The 15132-nt window shown below is 41.3% G+C and overlaps 1 protein-coding gene across 1 annotated transcript in view; it reads left to right on the forward strand.

The window, feature by feature from the left end:
* The window catches only part of CTNND2 (catenin delta 2), a 966176-nt gene that overhangs the window by 815163 nt on the left and 135881 nt on the right, over positions 1-15132 (forward strand). Inside the window, exon 15 of the mRNA XM_034657085.1 lies at positions 7420-7593. Within this exon, the coding sequence (XP_034512976.1) occupies positions 7420-7593 (174 nt within the window). The remainder of the gene's footprint in view (positions 1-7419; positions 7594-15132) is intronic.

Raw genomic sequence — 15132 nt, forward strand, 5'->3', positions numbered from 1 at the left:
AGCACGGCCGGGGAGAACAGGTGTGGGCGTGACAGCCACTCGTCTCACTCTGCGTATTGTTGTACGCGAGGGTATCCCGTGACTCAGCATGACCTTTTTCCTTGCCAGCAAATTGTCGCCAGCAGAACGGAGAGAGGGCTGCCGGGAATCGCACTAGAGGGGTGGAGGGGTGTACCGTGATGTGTGAACCGGGCCCTCGTGATCAGAAAATGGGGCTGCTTCCGAATCTTAACTAATGTAAACTGTAATAAACTCGCGGAGCTAAATCGCGCCCACACCCTTAATCGCTCTTCAAAGAGAAATACTTAAAAGTGCACTCTCGAGACCACAGGAATCTGGGCACGTAAGCCAGAATTTGTCTTCATCACGCTGGGTGGTAGTGACAGCTGATGGGATTTATCATCCTGGATGGATCTGCCCTTCCTGGCTTTCTTGGTGCTTTTTAAGTTCTCATTTGTTAATATCTCAGGTTGCCTTTCTTCCAGTTTCCATCTTATTAGTAAGCATGTTTTTTCGCTGGCTGCTTATTACCATTTCTTTACGAACCATCTGCTATTTGAGCTGCTGCTCATTCCTCGTGGCTGGCTGCCTGTGCCTTCACCTCACCATATGCCGGGAGCCTGGTGACTCAAGACATGATATTTCATGTCCTCAAAGCAGCAAGTCACAAGAGCCTGCGAGATCACGGCTGTCCATGTTTCTGCAGCGAGTCTCCTTTGTCACTGCCCATGAATGAATGAGATTCTCCTCCTACTCCGGCTCCTGTCCTGTAAAATATATCCCCTCACCTAAAAATGCTGTTATTCTCCTTTCAGTGACTTTACAGACTTAAAACTCCAGTGTAGGCTTCCCATGTACTTTCCTTATTGACATTTGACCGTTCAGTGCTTCATGCCATTAATTAATACTCTGTGCCTGCATAGCTCTGTCGCTTTGGCATCCGACTCTTGATTTCCGCCTCAGGGTCATGAGATCGAGCCCCACATCCGGCTCTGCACTCAGTGGGGAGTCTGCTTGGGATTCTCCCTCTCCTCCCTCTGCCCCTCCTCCTCCTCTTTCTCTCTCTAAAATAAATAAATCGGTCTTCAAAAAAAATACTCTGTGTGTTATACTACTACATCAGGGTTTCTCAGCCTCGCTACTCTTGACATTTTGAGCCAGATAATTCTCTGTTGTGGGGACTGTCCTGTGCATTGTAGGATTTTATCAGCATTCCTGGCCTTTACCCAGCAGATGCCAATAGTACCCCTTCCCCCAGTTGTGACAATCAACAATGTCTCCAACATTGTCGGTTGTCCCCTTGGATGATAAAATCCCTTCAGTCGAGAATCACTGTATTAGACTGGCTTTGAGGGATGGATCACCAAAGATATAAACAAGACTACAGGATTACCTGAGGGGGTTGGCATGTCAAGGACAGAGCCCCTTTAAAAGGTAGGTAATGGAAAAAATAAGTAAAAGATAGGTCCTGGACCAAGTTACACAAGATGTGGATGAGAAGTTAAGAGCATAGAGAATTCTAGAGGGGTGTTCTGGTTGGTTCCATCACCATGACTGGGAGAAAGGGCAGGCAAGCCTGGTGGTGTGGAACAGCCTTGAAAACACTCGTCTGTGGGGCAGAGCACAGTGGCCAGTCCTTGGAGTAGGCAGCATCACCGACCTCCCTTCCACCTCTTCCTGAGGGATGTGTGCCCCTTGGCTCCACACCCACAAAGATGAATCAGCAAGGCTATCCCTGAATCTCTCTTATTCTGGTACTTGATTCAGAAAATATACCCTTCCCCTTTAACATAGTTTTCTAATCTCTCAAATGCAAAGCCCTTCATATCTTCTTCAAGGAGAGCCTAGAGACAATGTGTGCCACAGAAATATAGCTCGTTGGCCACCATCTGTGTCCCATCTTTGCACAGGCTCACCCCCTACCCCCATCATTGATGTCTTCTGAACAGTGCCCAGGGGACCTCACATACCTAAGCTACCCTCTTCTTCAAATTCCTAAGAGTCAACACAAGAATCATCTCACTCCTGGCTTTTTATAGCTGCTCAGAGTGTCTTCATCACTCCTATGCCCTGTCTCCCTTTTCTGCATCCTCAAAAATGCTGGAAGTGATAACGAAACTCTACAAGGGGAAAATCTATTAGTAACTCTGCTGTTCAACCCAAGCCAAGCCAAGATGGCAGACAGAGGATAGACATGTGTGTACGTTGTCACTTTTTAAAGGATGTAGTACAGGCTGCAGCCTGATTAAAACAAGCCCTGCATGAGAGAACATTCCCGACAGTTCCCATCTTCTGACATGGTGCGAGGTGCAACTCCAGCTGGTAGGGAAGAGTGGGATTTGAAAGTCGAATGTCTCCCTGTTACTGCAGATCCACACCCTTTATCTTTCAGTTTCCTTGGTCTGTTGTTTATTTCACCAAAATTCCTTAACAATGAACAGTCTGCGTATGGGTAATGACAGCAATGCCCCCTCATTGGTGGAGAAATATGGGCAGCAGAGTGCATTGCGCTGGTGAAGATGCCTTTTCTGAGTGTGTTCTGAAGACACGGCTGAGCCGGAGAAGTTCTCCTTACATGGCTGTGTGGCTGCGACACTTGTGAGAGAAGACGTGGGTCCCTTGGCACCTCTAGGCTGTAGATCCTTCCCCTGGATTTGGGGAACACTCCTTCTCTGCATCTCCATGGTACCCAGCCCAGGGACGGAGGTGTAAGCCTCATAGAGGGGAAGAGCTGAGAGTCTCTTGTTAATTCTTATTAGTAGGGGCTTTTATGAGTGCAATAATTGGAGCACTCTGTGAGCCACCATCCCCAAAAGATCCCCATGTTTACCTAGTCTCTTGGTGTATGGGCATCTTCACTTTCTGGTTTGGGAACTTCCTGATTTTTGTCCATACTGTACATCTTTCTCTTCTTATAAGGAGCAAAAATGGCTTCCACTCTTCCATCCTCAAGCCAACTAAGAAATCTTTAACATAGAATTTAAGCCGTGTGGGGAAGCAAAAGAATTAAAAACAAGTCCAAAGAAAGACTTTTTCTTGTTTGTTTTTTTATTTTTTTTAAATTTTTTTTATTATATTATGTTAGTCACCATACAGTACATCCCCGGTTTCCGATGTAAAGTTCGATGCTTCATTAGTTGCGTATAACACCCAGTGCACCATGCAACATGTGCCCTCCTTACTACCCATCACCAGTCTATCCCATTCCCCCACCCCCCTCCCCTCTGAGGCCCTCAGTTTGTTTCCCATAGTCCATAGTCTCTCATGTTTCATTCCCCCTTCTGATTACCCCCCTTTCTTTATCCCTTTCTTCCCCTACCGATCTTCCTAGTTCTTATGTTCCATAGATGAGAGAAATTATATGATAATTGTCTTTCTTTGCTTGACTTATTTCACTTAGCATTATCTCCTCCAGTGCCATCCATGTTGCAGCAAATGTTGAGAATTCGTTCTTTTTGATAGCTGAGTAATATTCCATATGGACCACAACTTAATCCAGTTATCTGTTGAAGGGCATCTCGGCTCCTCCCACGATTTAGCTATTGTGGACATTGCCGCTATGAACATTGGGGTGCATATGGCCCTTCTCTTCACTACGTCTGTATCTTTGGGCTTTGTTTTTTTAAGCCACACATTATAACACGGTCCCATACGTGTGTAACTTTCCTCCCAAGCAGACATTTCTTACCAGCAGCCAGCGTCTCTCTCCTCCCCTGACTCTGACCAAAGCAGAAAGCATCATGTCCAGAATTGGGCAGCTCCTAGGCTTCTTACATGGAGGCTTGTATCCTCTTCCTTTCTGAAAAGCTTTGAGAATTTCCTTCTTGAACAGAGAATACCTATTTTCAATCTGATACAGTTTTAGAAAGTGAATGATTCAAACTGTTGACTGATTTGTTTTATTGCTGTTAGTCATACAGTTATACATTTAAGACCAGGAAAGAAAAGTGCTCATCGTATGTTATTGAGCGTGACACTATTTGGGGTGACAAAATCAATTGATTTGCTCTATGATTGACTGTCAACATAGTCCCACCACACACTCTGCTTGCTTTGCTGACAGGCTGCCCCGAGAGAGAGCTCCATGGCAGAAAGGTTGTAGAGGAGCTCGAGGACCCTACCACCCCGAATTTACTTAGTGCTTACAGTGATTACTGCTTCGTCGGCTCAGGCTACCATAACAAAGACCACAGACTGGGAGGTTTAAACAACAGACATTTATTTCTCCCCGTTCTGGAGGCTGGAAGTCCAAGATCAAGGTGCCAACAAATTGGGTATCTGTTGAGAGCTCTCTTCCTGTTTCATAGATCACCTCTTCTTGCTGGGTCCTTACAAGATGGAAATGAGAACGCTCTGTCCCTTCATTTCAGATTTTAGGATAGATGCGTCTTGTATTTACATTTATAGATGGCGTATGTCTGCTTTGCTGAAAAAGTGGTCATATCCCGTGACTTCTCATGGATCCTCACTCTAGAAGAAGCTTAGCCCTAAAAGCTCGCATGTGCAAAATTTTCACCACCGAAGTCAGATCCCGATGTCACCTTCACCCTGTGGTCCTGTTGCTGTTGGTTTTCCAGGCAACATAACGTTGAGCATGCCAGCACTCTCTTCAAGAAGACTTCTGGTCTTTTTATAGGTGGTGAAAATCTATTTTTCATAGACGATTGATAATTCTTTCCCTGTTAACTCAGTAAAAGTTTGAAATAACATACCCAGATAAAGGCCAGATACGTTGACTGGCTTTGAAATAACTCTTTTTCTTCAGTATTGACATACCGGGGTGCCATCAATGTTCTGAGATAGCAGAGAATCCCCTTTGAACTCCATTTCTAGTTGCCATCAAGGATTATCCGTATTCACATCAGTTTTCCTTTTATTTCCTTCAGATTCTCTCTGTAGCCATTAAGAAAGGATTGTAATAAAAGGCATTTAAGAGCTACATAGATCACATGTCAGAGCAGGAAAATTGTCTACTGATTTAGCCATTTATCCTATTTTATTGAGCAGAAGTTAGGAAAGGAGAACAAGATGAAACTCAGCAAATGACACACAGTTGCTTTTTGTGCTCTTGGAGTTTGGTCCTCACATTTTGTAATGACATGAAAATACTGCTTCTGAGCGCCTCCCGCTGTTGCATTAGCTCACCCTGCAGGAGACCAAAATGCCATCCCTCTTGAGTTCTAAGTTGCATAGCCTGATTTTTCTGAATATTATCACATCTTTATATCAAAATGATAGCTTAAAAGTTTTAAGGAGATGACAAGATAAACAAGGGAAAAACTCACATGAAATAACTTACCATTTCCGGTGCGCCTGGGTGTCTCAGTCTGTTAAGCGTCTGCCTTTAGCTCAGGTCATGATCCTGGGGTCCTGGGATTGAGCCCTGTGTCGGACTCCCTGCTCAGTGGGGAGTCTGCTTCTCCCTCTGCCTCTCCTCTGCTCGTGCTCTCTCTCTCTCTCTTTCAAATAAATGAATAAATATAAAACCTTAAAAAAAATAAAGCAAGAAAGAAAGAAAGAAAAAGAAAGAAAAAGAATTTCCCATTTCCTGTTGCGCCAGCAGAAAGATTTAGCACCAGGCTGGTTTCCCTGGACAAGCCGGTATTAGCCCTGCTTGATCCAGTGTAGTGAGCCCGTCTCAAAGAATAGGCCGAGAGCAATGTGACAAGACTGTTCACTTCCCATTTTGTTATTTTTTGTATTTAAAAGAGATGTGCTGGTGTCACGCTTGCACAGGTACAAAGTCATTTCGGAAGAGTTTAAAAGTGGCTTTGATTCAAAGAACAAGCAGATTCCCCCACCTTGAGTAGTCCTTGTTACAGAGTTAAAATTGAGTGACACTCTCACTGAAAATGATCTTTCGTGGGATGTCCAACATCCATCTATGGGATATTATTCTTATCTGAACTTTGGCCTTCACTTAGACTAAGCTGTATCATAAATGAGAAAAAGAAGACATGAGTTTTAAATTTTTCTCTTGGAAAATAATGAAATTCTTGAAATGACTCGTGATAGTTAAGTAACTTTACATTTTCACTATCGGACTTCCATTTTAATGTTACAAAGATATGAAGTAAGCCTATATTCCAGTAAAATTGTCAGAACTAAGAAACACAGAGTTTGAAATATAGCTGTGATTTTTGTGTTTATATGCATATACACACTTGCACAGGGATATCTGCAGGGAAGTTTAGTATGTGTCATTTAGACTATATCTTAAGTATAGTTAAGATAGTATAAGTTATTTCTGTTAATAAACACAAATAAGCAGTTAAATAACTTGATGCTCCCACCCTGAAATTATAAAGGATTATTTTCTGTTACTATGGTTTTTCTCAGAAGTGAATATGGGAGTATTTTTTCTAAACATATAGTTTGCTTCATTCTACCCTCATTATATTTGCTGGCTTCATTTTTCCCAAAAGACGAAGGCTGTGTGTGATCAAAGATCAGAATCACTATTATAATTTTTAACATTTTTAAAAATATAAAGGTAACAGAAAATTTGAAATGTAGACAAAATGAAAGGCATAAACATTTTGTTAATAAGTTTTTATCATCACACGTTTTCCTGTTGCATTTTCCGCGGTAAAAAGCACAACCCCTTACTACGTCGCATCCTGCTTTGTTCATTTCACTTTTATCATAATCATTTGTCCACGTTGCCATACAGTCTGCGTAACTATCATTTTTTTAGTGGTCTGCTGATAACTCCCTTATGCAATAAGCGATAGTTTTTTAATTATTTGCATTAATTATTAATTACACGTTCTCCTATTATTCTTTAGATACAATTCAAAGCAAACTGAACTATCGGAATCGCCGTAAGATCTAAATTTGCCTTTAGCTAGGTCAGTTCATCTAATAAACCATGGCAATTTTCTCTTTTGTGCCCATTCTGACATCTGTTTGATGCCTCTGATACAATGATAGAATTCAAAAGCAAACAAATATGTATTTTACAAGTTATATAAGAATTTATCAGTTGGCACTGAGGCTTAAGAAGTGAGGGTGTTTAATTATTAATCTGTACTGTGTTATGCTAGTTGTATGCTAACTGTAAGACATGCTACCTTGATCTTTAACCCTCTTCCACTCTGCCCATCAAAATTAATATATTTCTTCTTCCTTTTTAGAGCAGTGTGCTACCACCATTCTTAGAGAGCTTATACATTCTACTGTCAATTACATTCCCTTATGTACACATTCCACCACCCTCCACTTTCCATCGTAAGCTTTTGGTGGGCAGGAGTGGCTATCCTGTTTTTGGTCTAGTAAGATATTACCCTGTATGTAATAGATGTTCACCAAATGTTATGACACCCTGTTTTTGTTTTTGTCTACAACGTTGACAGAAGGCAAAGTTGGGAAATGTAAATGATGTTAAAGGTGTTTACTCTCTTATTTTTCTTCCACCAGTGGGATGGAGTAGGACCTCTTCCAGACTGTGCAGAACCACCAAAAGGAATCCAGATGCTGTGGCACCCATCAATAGTCAAACCCTACCTCACACTGCTCTCTGAGTGCTCAAACGCAGACACGCTGGAAGGGGCGGCAGGCGCCCTGCAGAACTTGGCTGCAGGGAGCTGGAAGGTATGACTAGTTCATTACCTTAAAGAAGAGATCTGGAATTATGAGCACGTCCTTAGAAAGGAATCGAAGCCTAGTTTTGAGATGTGCAATTCCAATGCAGGTTTTGAGAATGTAAGGGAAAGACCAGGTACGTTGGACTTTTGGACATAGGAAGGTATTCCTTTTAAAAATTCTCAAGGGCTCAGGGTCCTTGAAAATCACTACAAAATACAGATGAATAGATGTAAATATAGTCATTGAAAATGCTGTGATATGCTTTCCATTCTATTTGTGTAGCTGAGCTATTTTGTTTTCAGGGGAGATTGTGACATGTTGATGCTTTTCAAAGCAAAATGGTTGACTCTTAGGGGCACTGATACCCAAGCACCATGTATCAAAACCCATGTGAATCCCTATAATGTTGTAGTTAGTCCTGTCCCAGAGGAAAAGAACCTCTTTCATTTTTAGCCTATGGGCTTACAGAGAAGAATTGTATTCCTGGGTCTCTTTGGCCAGAATGTTAAAGTAAACTAAATGTACGATGGGGAAGGTGATTAGGAGGGCCTTTTTCTGTGTTCTTGTAAACACACGCTATCCCTGAAAATGTCCATGACCCTCAGTTTGGGTAGAAAAGGATTCACCACACAAAGAATTCTTGAGTTTGGTCACTCACCATTACATGAGCTAACTTGTCTTATTGCATTAAAAAAATGTAATCACCTAGAATGAGGGCATATGGAGAAAATACCAGGAGAGGAAGTTTGGACCTCTGCCATCCATTTTTCACTCATTTAAGTCAAAGCCTGGGGTTTGGGATACACATAAATCATGATCTAGCATTCACTTTCTTCAAAACAATGATAATAAGACACATGGCGACAGAGAATTCTCAGCTCAGGACCATAGGCATCGCACATACTGTCCTCAGCATTGTCATATACAACTCCATCCTCCCTTCTTAGAGCTTCCAACATCGGCCTTTATGTCACCTCTCACTTGTCATTCTTTTTCCACTGCTATGGGCCCAGCTACAGCACTGCGTTCTTTCTCAGCTGGGACATCCCAGCTTTTGGGGCCCAGCCCTTCACAACCCTTTTCAGGAGCCGGCTGCCAGTGTATGTGCAGGCCCATCCCTTCTTTTGAGAGTCTTAGGAGTGAACATCATTGTCCCTTTCCTGTCTGTCCATAGGTGTCCCTAATGTTGTACTGAAAGAATTCAGGTTGGGCGAGGCTTGAAGTGAAGGTGTCTCTTGCTTTCAACCAGAGAAAGCTTCAAAAGCAAAATCACATCAGGTAGAATTCCAGAATAGGGCCTTGCAAGACAAGGAAAGAGATAATAATGGAAATCACTTCCTTGAACTAACCCTTAGATCTTATCTCCCTCTAAATTTAAGAGGCTTTGATTCAAATCACAATTCAAACCTAGTCTCTACCTTTTCTAAGCTCTGTGACCCTGAGCAAATTATAGCACCTCATTGTCTCAGATGTGTCATCTTTAGACAGAAAAGATTGTGCCCGCTTCATGTCACAGCTTGCAGATCAATCATGGCACCAGATGCAAAGATGGGAGCAGGATGCCATAGGCCGATGGGTTGTCATTACGTTGGGCCAAGAGTTTTGTCAACCTTGCTGTATAAGAAGCATCCACCATCCTAATAACTCTGGAAAAGTGAGGTAGTCCTCAGGCAGGGCAAGGGGCTGCTAAAGAATATTCGTGTGTGGTTATAAATAAATAAATAAGAGTTTTCTTATCAAAATACAAATACACATGCATAATAGTCAATCACATTATCATCACTTATTGTATACTTTATTAACACGCCTTATGAAATGGTAAAGAAATATATGGAAAGGGAAGATAGACAATCCATGAGGGATATTTTAAGAAGATTATCATTAAGCCAAACACTGATAAATTGTTATAATTTCTTAAAATCGAAAATAACTTGTACAAAAACCAAGCAGACAAATCCTTCCTTTTTTAAAAAAAAGATTTTCTTTAAGAAAAAAATCTTGACTGATTGGAAAATTAATTTAAGACACACACAGCATCAAGTTTCATGTGGACAGGGCTATCATTTGAAATCTAGAGTACTGAGAAGGTATTTTTATGGCAACTGTTGAAATTTAGTGGCATTTTTTTTAGCATCCTTAACTTTTTATGACCCAAACAAAAGCACAAACGTGAAGGTAAAACCAGAATTTTACATGGAGGCAGCTTTTTATGCACCTCATCATCTGAAATAATAACTTCTCTTTATAGGAACGTCATGCACGCTGTTCTTGCAGCAAACTGACTGGTAAACTAGATCTTCGTAATGTTCTTAAATACTTTTTAAACTTTAAGAGACTCATTACTTGGATTATGAGCATTGGAAAAACATAATGGTATTATGGCCGAAGCAAAGTAATGAATTTTTTTCACGGCCAACATGGACTTCAGTTACTTTTTTTCTCATTTACAGTACAATTATTTTGTTTGTCACGGAATATTAAAATAATTAGCTATAGTAGTTTGAAGATTTCCAAAGTGTGAATGAATGCTCTTTCAACTCCCATTTTTGGTTATTTCGGTTGTAATTGAATTTTGTGAAAACCTAGCGTTTGAACTATAGAAATATATCTGTACTTAGTATTAAGGCAGATACTTTAGGTATCTTTGTACAGTCCATTTTCCCCTATAACGTGACCAGTTTCAAAGAATCCATTCTTTGCCCATGTACTTTTAAAACAAGATAGAATAAAGGGACATTTGGAAATTAAGCTGTTAATATTTAATGAGGCAACATGATAGCAACCTAGATGCAGTGAGGAAGGAAACAGAATCTCTGGCCATGTGGCCAATATGAATATAAAAACAAGAGAACTGGGAAATTTGAGACTTGTTCCTAGAGTCAGGGGCAACAGCCTTGAGAAGGACAATGAATTTAGCGTAGCTTAGCGGTTGAACTACCATGTAGGAGTGAACCAGGGCATCAGTGGAGTGCAACAAATAAAAGTAGAAATCATCATTTGACAGTTGTCTTTGTTTTAGCTAATGGTATGATGTAAAACATAAGGTTTAAATAAAAAGACACAACATTTTGAAAAATTATGGTGAAAATGAACCCTGCAGTATGATCACTGGTGGGTTAGGAATTGGGTCAGAATAAGCACAGAGGCTATATCTGAGGATCCCGCCCCATCAGCAGCCTCCTAGAGACAACACACCCAGTTGGACATGATGACCAGCCTGAGGCAGGACAGGGATGGGCCCAACCTGAGAAGGAAGAAATGGAGAGGATCCAGGTCATAACCAAGTCATTGGCCCTAATCACACGTGACTTAGTGATTTCTTCCCCACAAGACCCCAGTGAGTAGTCCTGATAGCAAGGACTGCACCTGTACTATAAATGCCATACGTGTCCAAATTGACTCTAGAATAAACCTGGTTTGGGGTAGTTTGGCATTACTTTCATCATTGTCATCGAATAATCTGGTTTCCAGAGCCCTGAGTTCTAGAACTCGATTCTGAAGCTGTAGAAACAGCTAAACCTGAGGGACTCCCACTTCCAGCCAAGATGCCAAGATGGTGGAACAAGGTCCAGATTTACCTCCCTTGAAGGAAGAATAATAAAACAATAAAATAACCTAGAGAAATATAAGAAACAATGGTTTTTAAGACACCAAGCATTAGTCAGTAAAGGACAGTGATCTCTGAGAGACAGAAAACAAGCAAGACGAGCCCTCTAACCCCAGCTCACTGCCTTGAGTGAGTTTGCCCACCATGGCACCAGGACTGGAAAGCCCAGAGGAGCTCGGCAGACTCTGAGCTAAGGAGATGGGGCTGGGAATCTGGGGAGATGAAGGTGACTGGAGTTCACAGGACAGAATACCAGAGAGGAGAAAACCACGCAGAGAGAGAACCCTCGAGCTCTGCAGAGGATCCCCCTCAAATATTCTGCAGGGAACTGTCGGAGTGCATGCATGTGAGAGAGATGCCCACCTCTGCTGAAAGAGCCTCCTGCAATTAGAGAGAATAAAACTTGGCGCTCATGTAGGGATGGTAAAGGTGTGCTTTCCTGAGAACCAGACAGGAAAACCTCATAAGTCATGGGCTGCTGGCTGGTGTGCTCAGGTGGGTCTTGCTTCCCCGTACTCAGCATATAATTAGCCCTGTACTTATATGATCCAGTCTTTCCTATCAAATCTTAGAAGTAAGATCCCAAAATAGCAATCATTTCCAAGCAAATTAACTGAATTCTAGAACAAAGCTTAAAAATATCTAAAGGAATACAAAAAATGTGCAACACCCAACAGATTAAAATTAAGAATGTCTGGCATCTACTTGAAAATAACTTTACAAGCCAATAAAGAAAATGTAATTCATAATGAGGAGAAAAAATTAATCATTCAAAATCAACTCAGAACTGACACAGATGTTAACATTAGCAGACAAGCGGTTGCTATAACTGTATTTCTTGTGTTCAAAAAGTTAATTAGAACATGGAAAATAAGTAAGATGCAAATAAAACTTCTAGAGTTATAAATACAATGTCTGAAATGAAAAACACATGGGATGAGACTAGTGGCAGGTTAGACATTGCAGGAGAAAAGATTAATGAACTGAATAGAAACTACCCAAAATGAAACACAGAGAAGAAAGAAGAAACCACAAACTATCAGAGAACCTCAAGTGGCCTGATAGACGTGTAATTTGAATCCCCAGAAGAAAGGAGAGAGAAAGGAGAAAGAACAAACAAACAAATTTGGAGTCTTAATAGTTGAAAATTTCCCAAATGTATTGAGAACCATAAACTCAGAGATCCAAGCAGCTCAAGGAAACCCAAGAAGAAAAAGCATGGAGAAACCATACTAAGGTACATCATAGTCAAAGTGCTCAAAGTCAGTAGTAAAGAGAACATCTTAAAGTCAACCAGAGAGTAACATCGTATGTCAACTGTACTGAAAAAAAAATTATATATATATATGTATATATATATATATATATATAACCATATAACCAGCTAGAGGAAAAAAGACTTGTACAGACAAAGAGAAGGGCGACAGCTGACTTCTCATCAGCAGCAATACCAGTGAGAAGACAGTGAGGCAGCATACTGAATCTGCTGGGTCCCATTACAGATAAAGTGGATTCTGGTTTGGTATCTAGCAGGCACAACCTGTTCTTAAAGAAACCCCTGGGGCACATATTATACCTACAGCCGTTGTAAAATGATCAGTAAAAAAAAAAAAAAAAAATCCCCATTTGAGCTCAGGGAAAAATATGGGCTAATCTGGGAAGGGGCNGGCTAATCTGGGAAGTGGCATTATTAATTGCCTGAGCAGTTGGGGCAGAGGGGATTCAAACATAAAAACTTCAGGTTAACTGTCCCAGCCTGATCACAGCTATGGGGCTGAGGACATGCCACTCAGTATTCTCTTCTTCCAGTCCTGAGGACAAGCAAGTGTTTGTAGGCACTGCATTGGGTTCTAACCCCACACACGGGAACCACGGGATTAAGGGGTTAGTTTGGCTTTAGAAGAGACTAGTCAAGGAGCTTGTGATCACTTCAAGGCCTAACAGCATTTTTTTAGAAGTGGTTAGAACTCGTGGCCCTATCAAAAATCTCAGTGGCTTTGGTCCTTTTTATATAGTTCATTTCAGTGGAGAATGCTGTTCTTAAATAATAAGCATGGATTCTAGAAATCAACCTGATCTTATCTTTTAGTTTGGGGGGGCACCTGGGTGGCTCAGTCGTTAAGCGTCTGCCTTCGGCTCAGGTCATGATCCCAGGGTCCTGGGATCAAGCCCTGTGTCGGGCTCCCTGCTCAGTAGGAAGCCTGTTTCTCCCTCTCCCACTCCCCTTGTTTGTATTCCCTCTCTTGCTGCCTCTTTCTCTCTCTCTCTCTCTGTCAAATAAATAAATAAAATCTTAAAAAAAAAAAAAAGCAGAAAAACTTGGTAACATCCCCATGGTACCTTCCAGTACAAAAGCATGAAAACAGAAAGTTCAAAAACCATTATAGATGGTATAATAGGAATATATATATATACAAGGGCATGTGTACACATACACACAAGGCATGAGGGTGTCCCTGGAGTCATTTTTACAAAGAAGAGGTCAGGAATGAGGAAGCACATTTCCAACATCATAGCTAACACCTTAGGGCTAGGAGTCAGTGATTAGAGAGTTCATTGTAGTGCACTAGCATGTCTCATTATTTAGAAGAATGCTGATGGTTGTAGCAAAAAGGCCCCAAATATTCAAGGACTAAAACAAGATAGAAGACTGAAGTTATTTTCTCTGATGTAACAGGTAAGGAGAGGTGTGTGAGGAAGGAAGTTCCCCTCCGTAAATTAATTCACCTATGCTCACAGCTGTTCTGCCATCTTTAATACTGATTTCCAGGCCTACTCTTGTGGTCATCATCTACCAGCAGGAAGCAGAAAAAGAACACAAATCCCAACCAGAAATATTCTCTTATGGGAGTCAAGGTCACATCTCTCACATAATCTGGGCTCAGCTCCTAGCCTCCATCAGACAAATGCTTTGCATACACTCATACACCACTGACAGTGAACGACAATTCTCAGGCGTAAGGTAGTCTGAATCCAGATTCAAGAAGAGCAAAATTCTCCATTATCAAGGGACAGAGATTTGCTAATATATTCAATTTATGTTAAAAAATAAAACACTTACTATCCTAGTANTAAAACACTTACTTTCCTAGTAAAAACCAGTGGCACTCCCGTTACCTTACCACCCAGGGCTTTAACAAAAGCTATACCTTGTATATGCAAGACTGAAAGGGTTTATATCAGCATGGTCCCTCCAGACTGTGCGTAATATCCCTGGAATGATATGTTTTCTAGCTCCAAAGGAAAATATGAGATGTAACTCCCTCTCCCCATGAGGCACCCATGTTTATATAGAAAAAAAAAAAAAGAGGGATATATTAAAGGAAAGGCTTTCTGATTTGGGGTCTAGTAAGTGAGGATGAAAAATAATTAAATTACTTTTATTTTCTTACATTGAAAAAAGAATCACTGAGTCCACCCTGCCTGCACTTCCCCATCACCATCCTCATTGTCAGAAAAGCAGGGGCGTCGGCAGTTTCATTTGAACCCCCGTTCCTGTGCATCTCCCGTTCTCCATGGGGTGTTTACACAGCCCTATCACTAGAGAATGTGCAGGAGTCTCAGAAAAAGATCTGTGGCATCCTTCCTCTCAGACATGCCACATTTGGGATCTAACAGGGTCACATTCTGTTGCCCAGAAGGCATTTCTAAATGCCATTTACACACAGAGAAGACATANTCCTTCCTCTCGGACATGCCACATTTGGGATCTAACAGGGTCACATTCTGTTGCCCAGAAGGCATTTCTAAATGCCATTTACACACAGAGAAGACATATGTGATAATGTTCACCCCCCCCCCAAAAAAAAAGAAAGAAAGAAAAAACCTTTCTGTGTTCAGAAAGGTTCATTCTTACAGGTCTGTTTTTTCATTGAGAATGACTGATCCTTGAGACGGTTTGAAGTTAGGGGGACGGGTGTACATGTTGCTGTTGGTTG

This window comes from Ailuropoda melanoleuca, chromosome 3 (genome assembly GCF_002007445.2).
Source record: "Ailuropoda melanoleuca isolate Jingjing chromosome 3, ASM200744v2, whole genome shotgun sequence".
Classification (NCBI taxonomy): domain Eukaryota; kingdom Metazoa; phylum Chordata; class Mammalia; order Carnivora; family Ursidae; genus Ailuropoda; species Ailuropoda melanoleuca.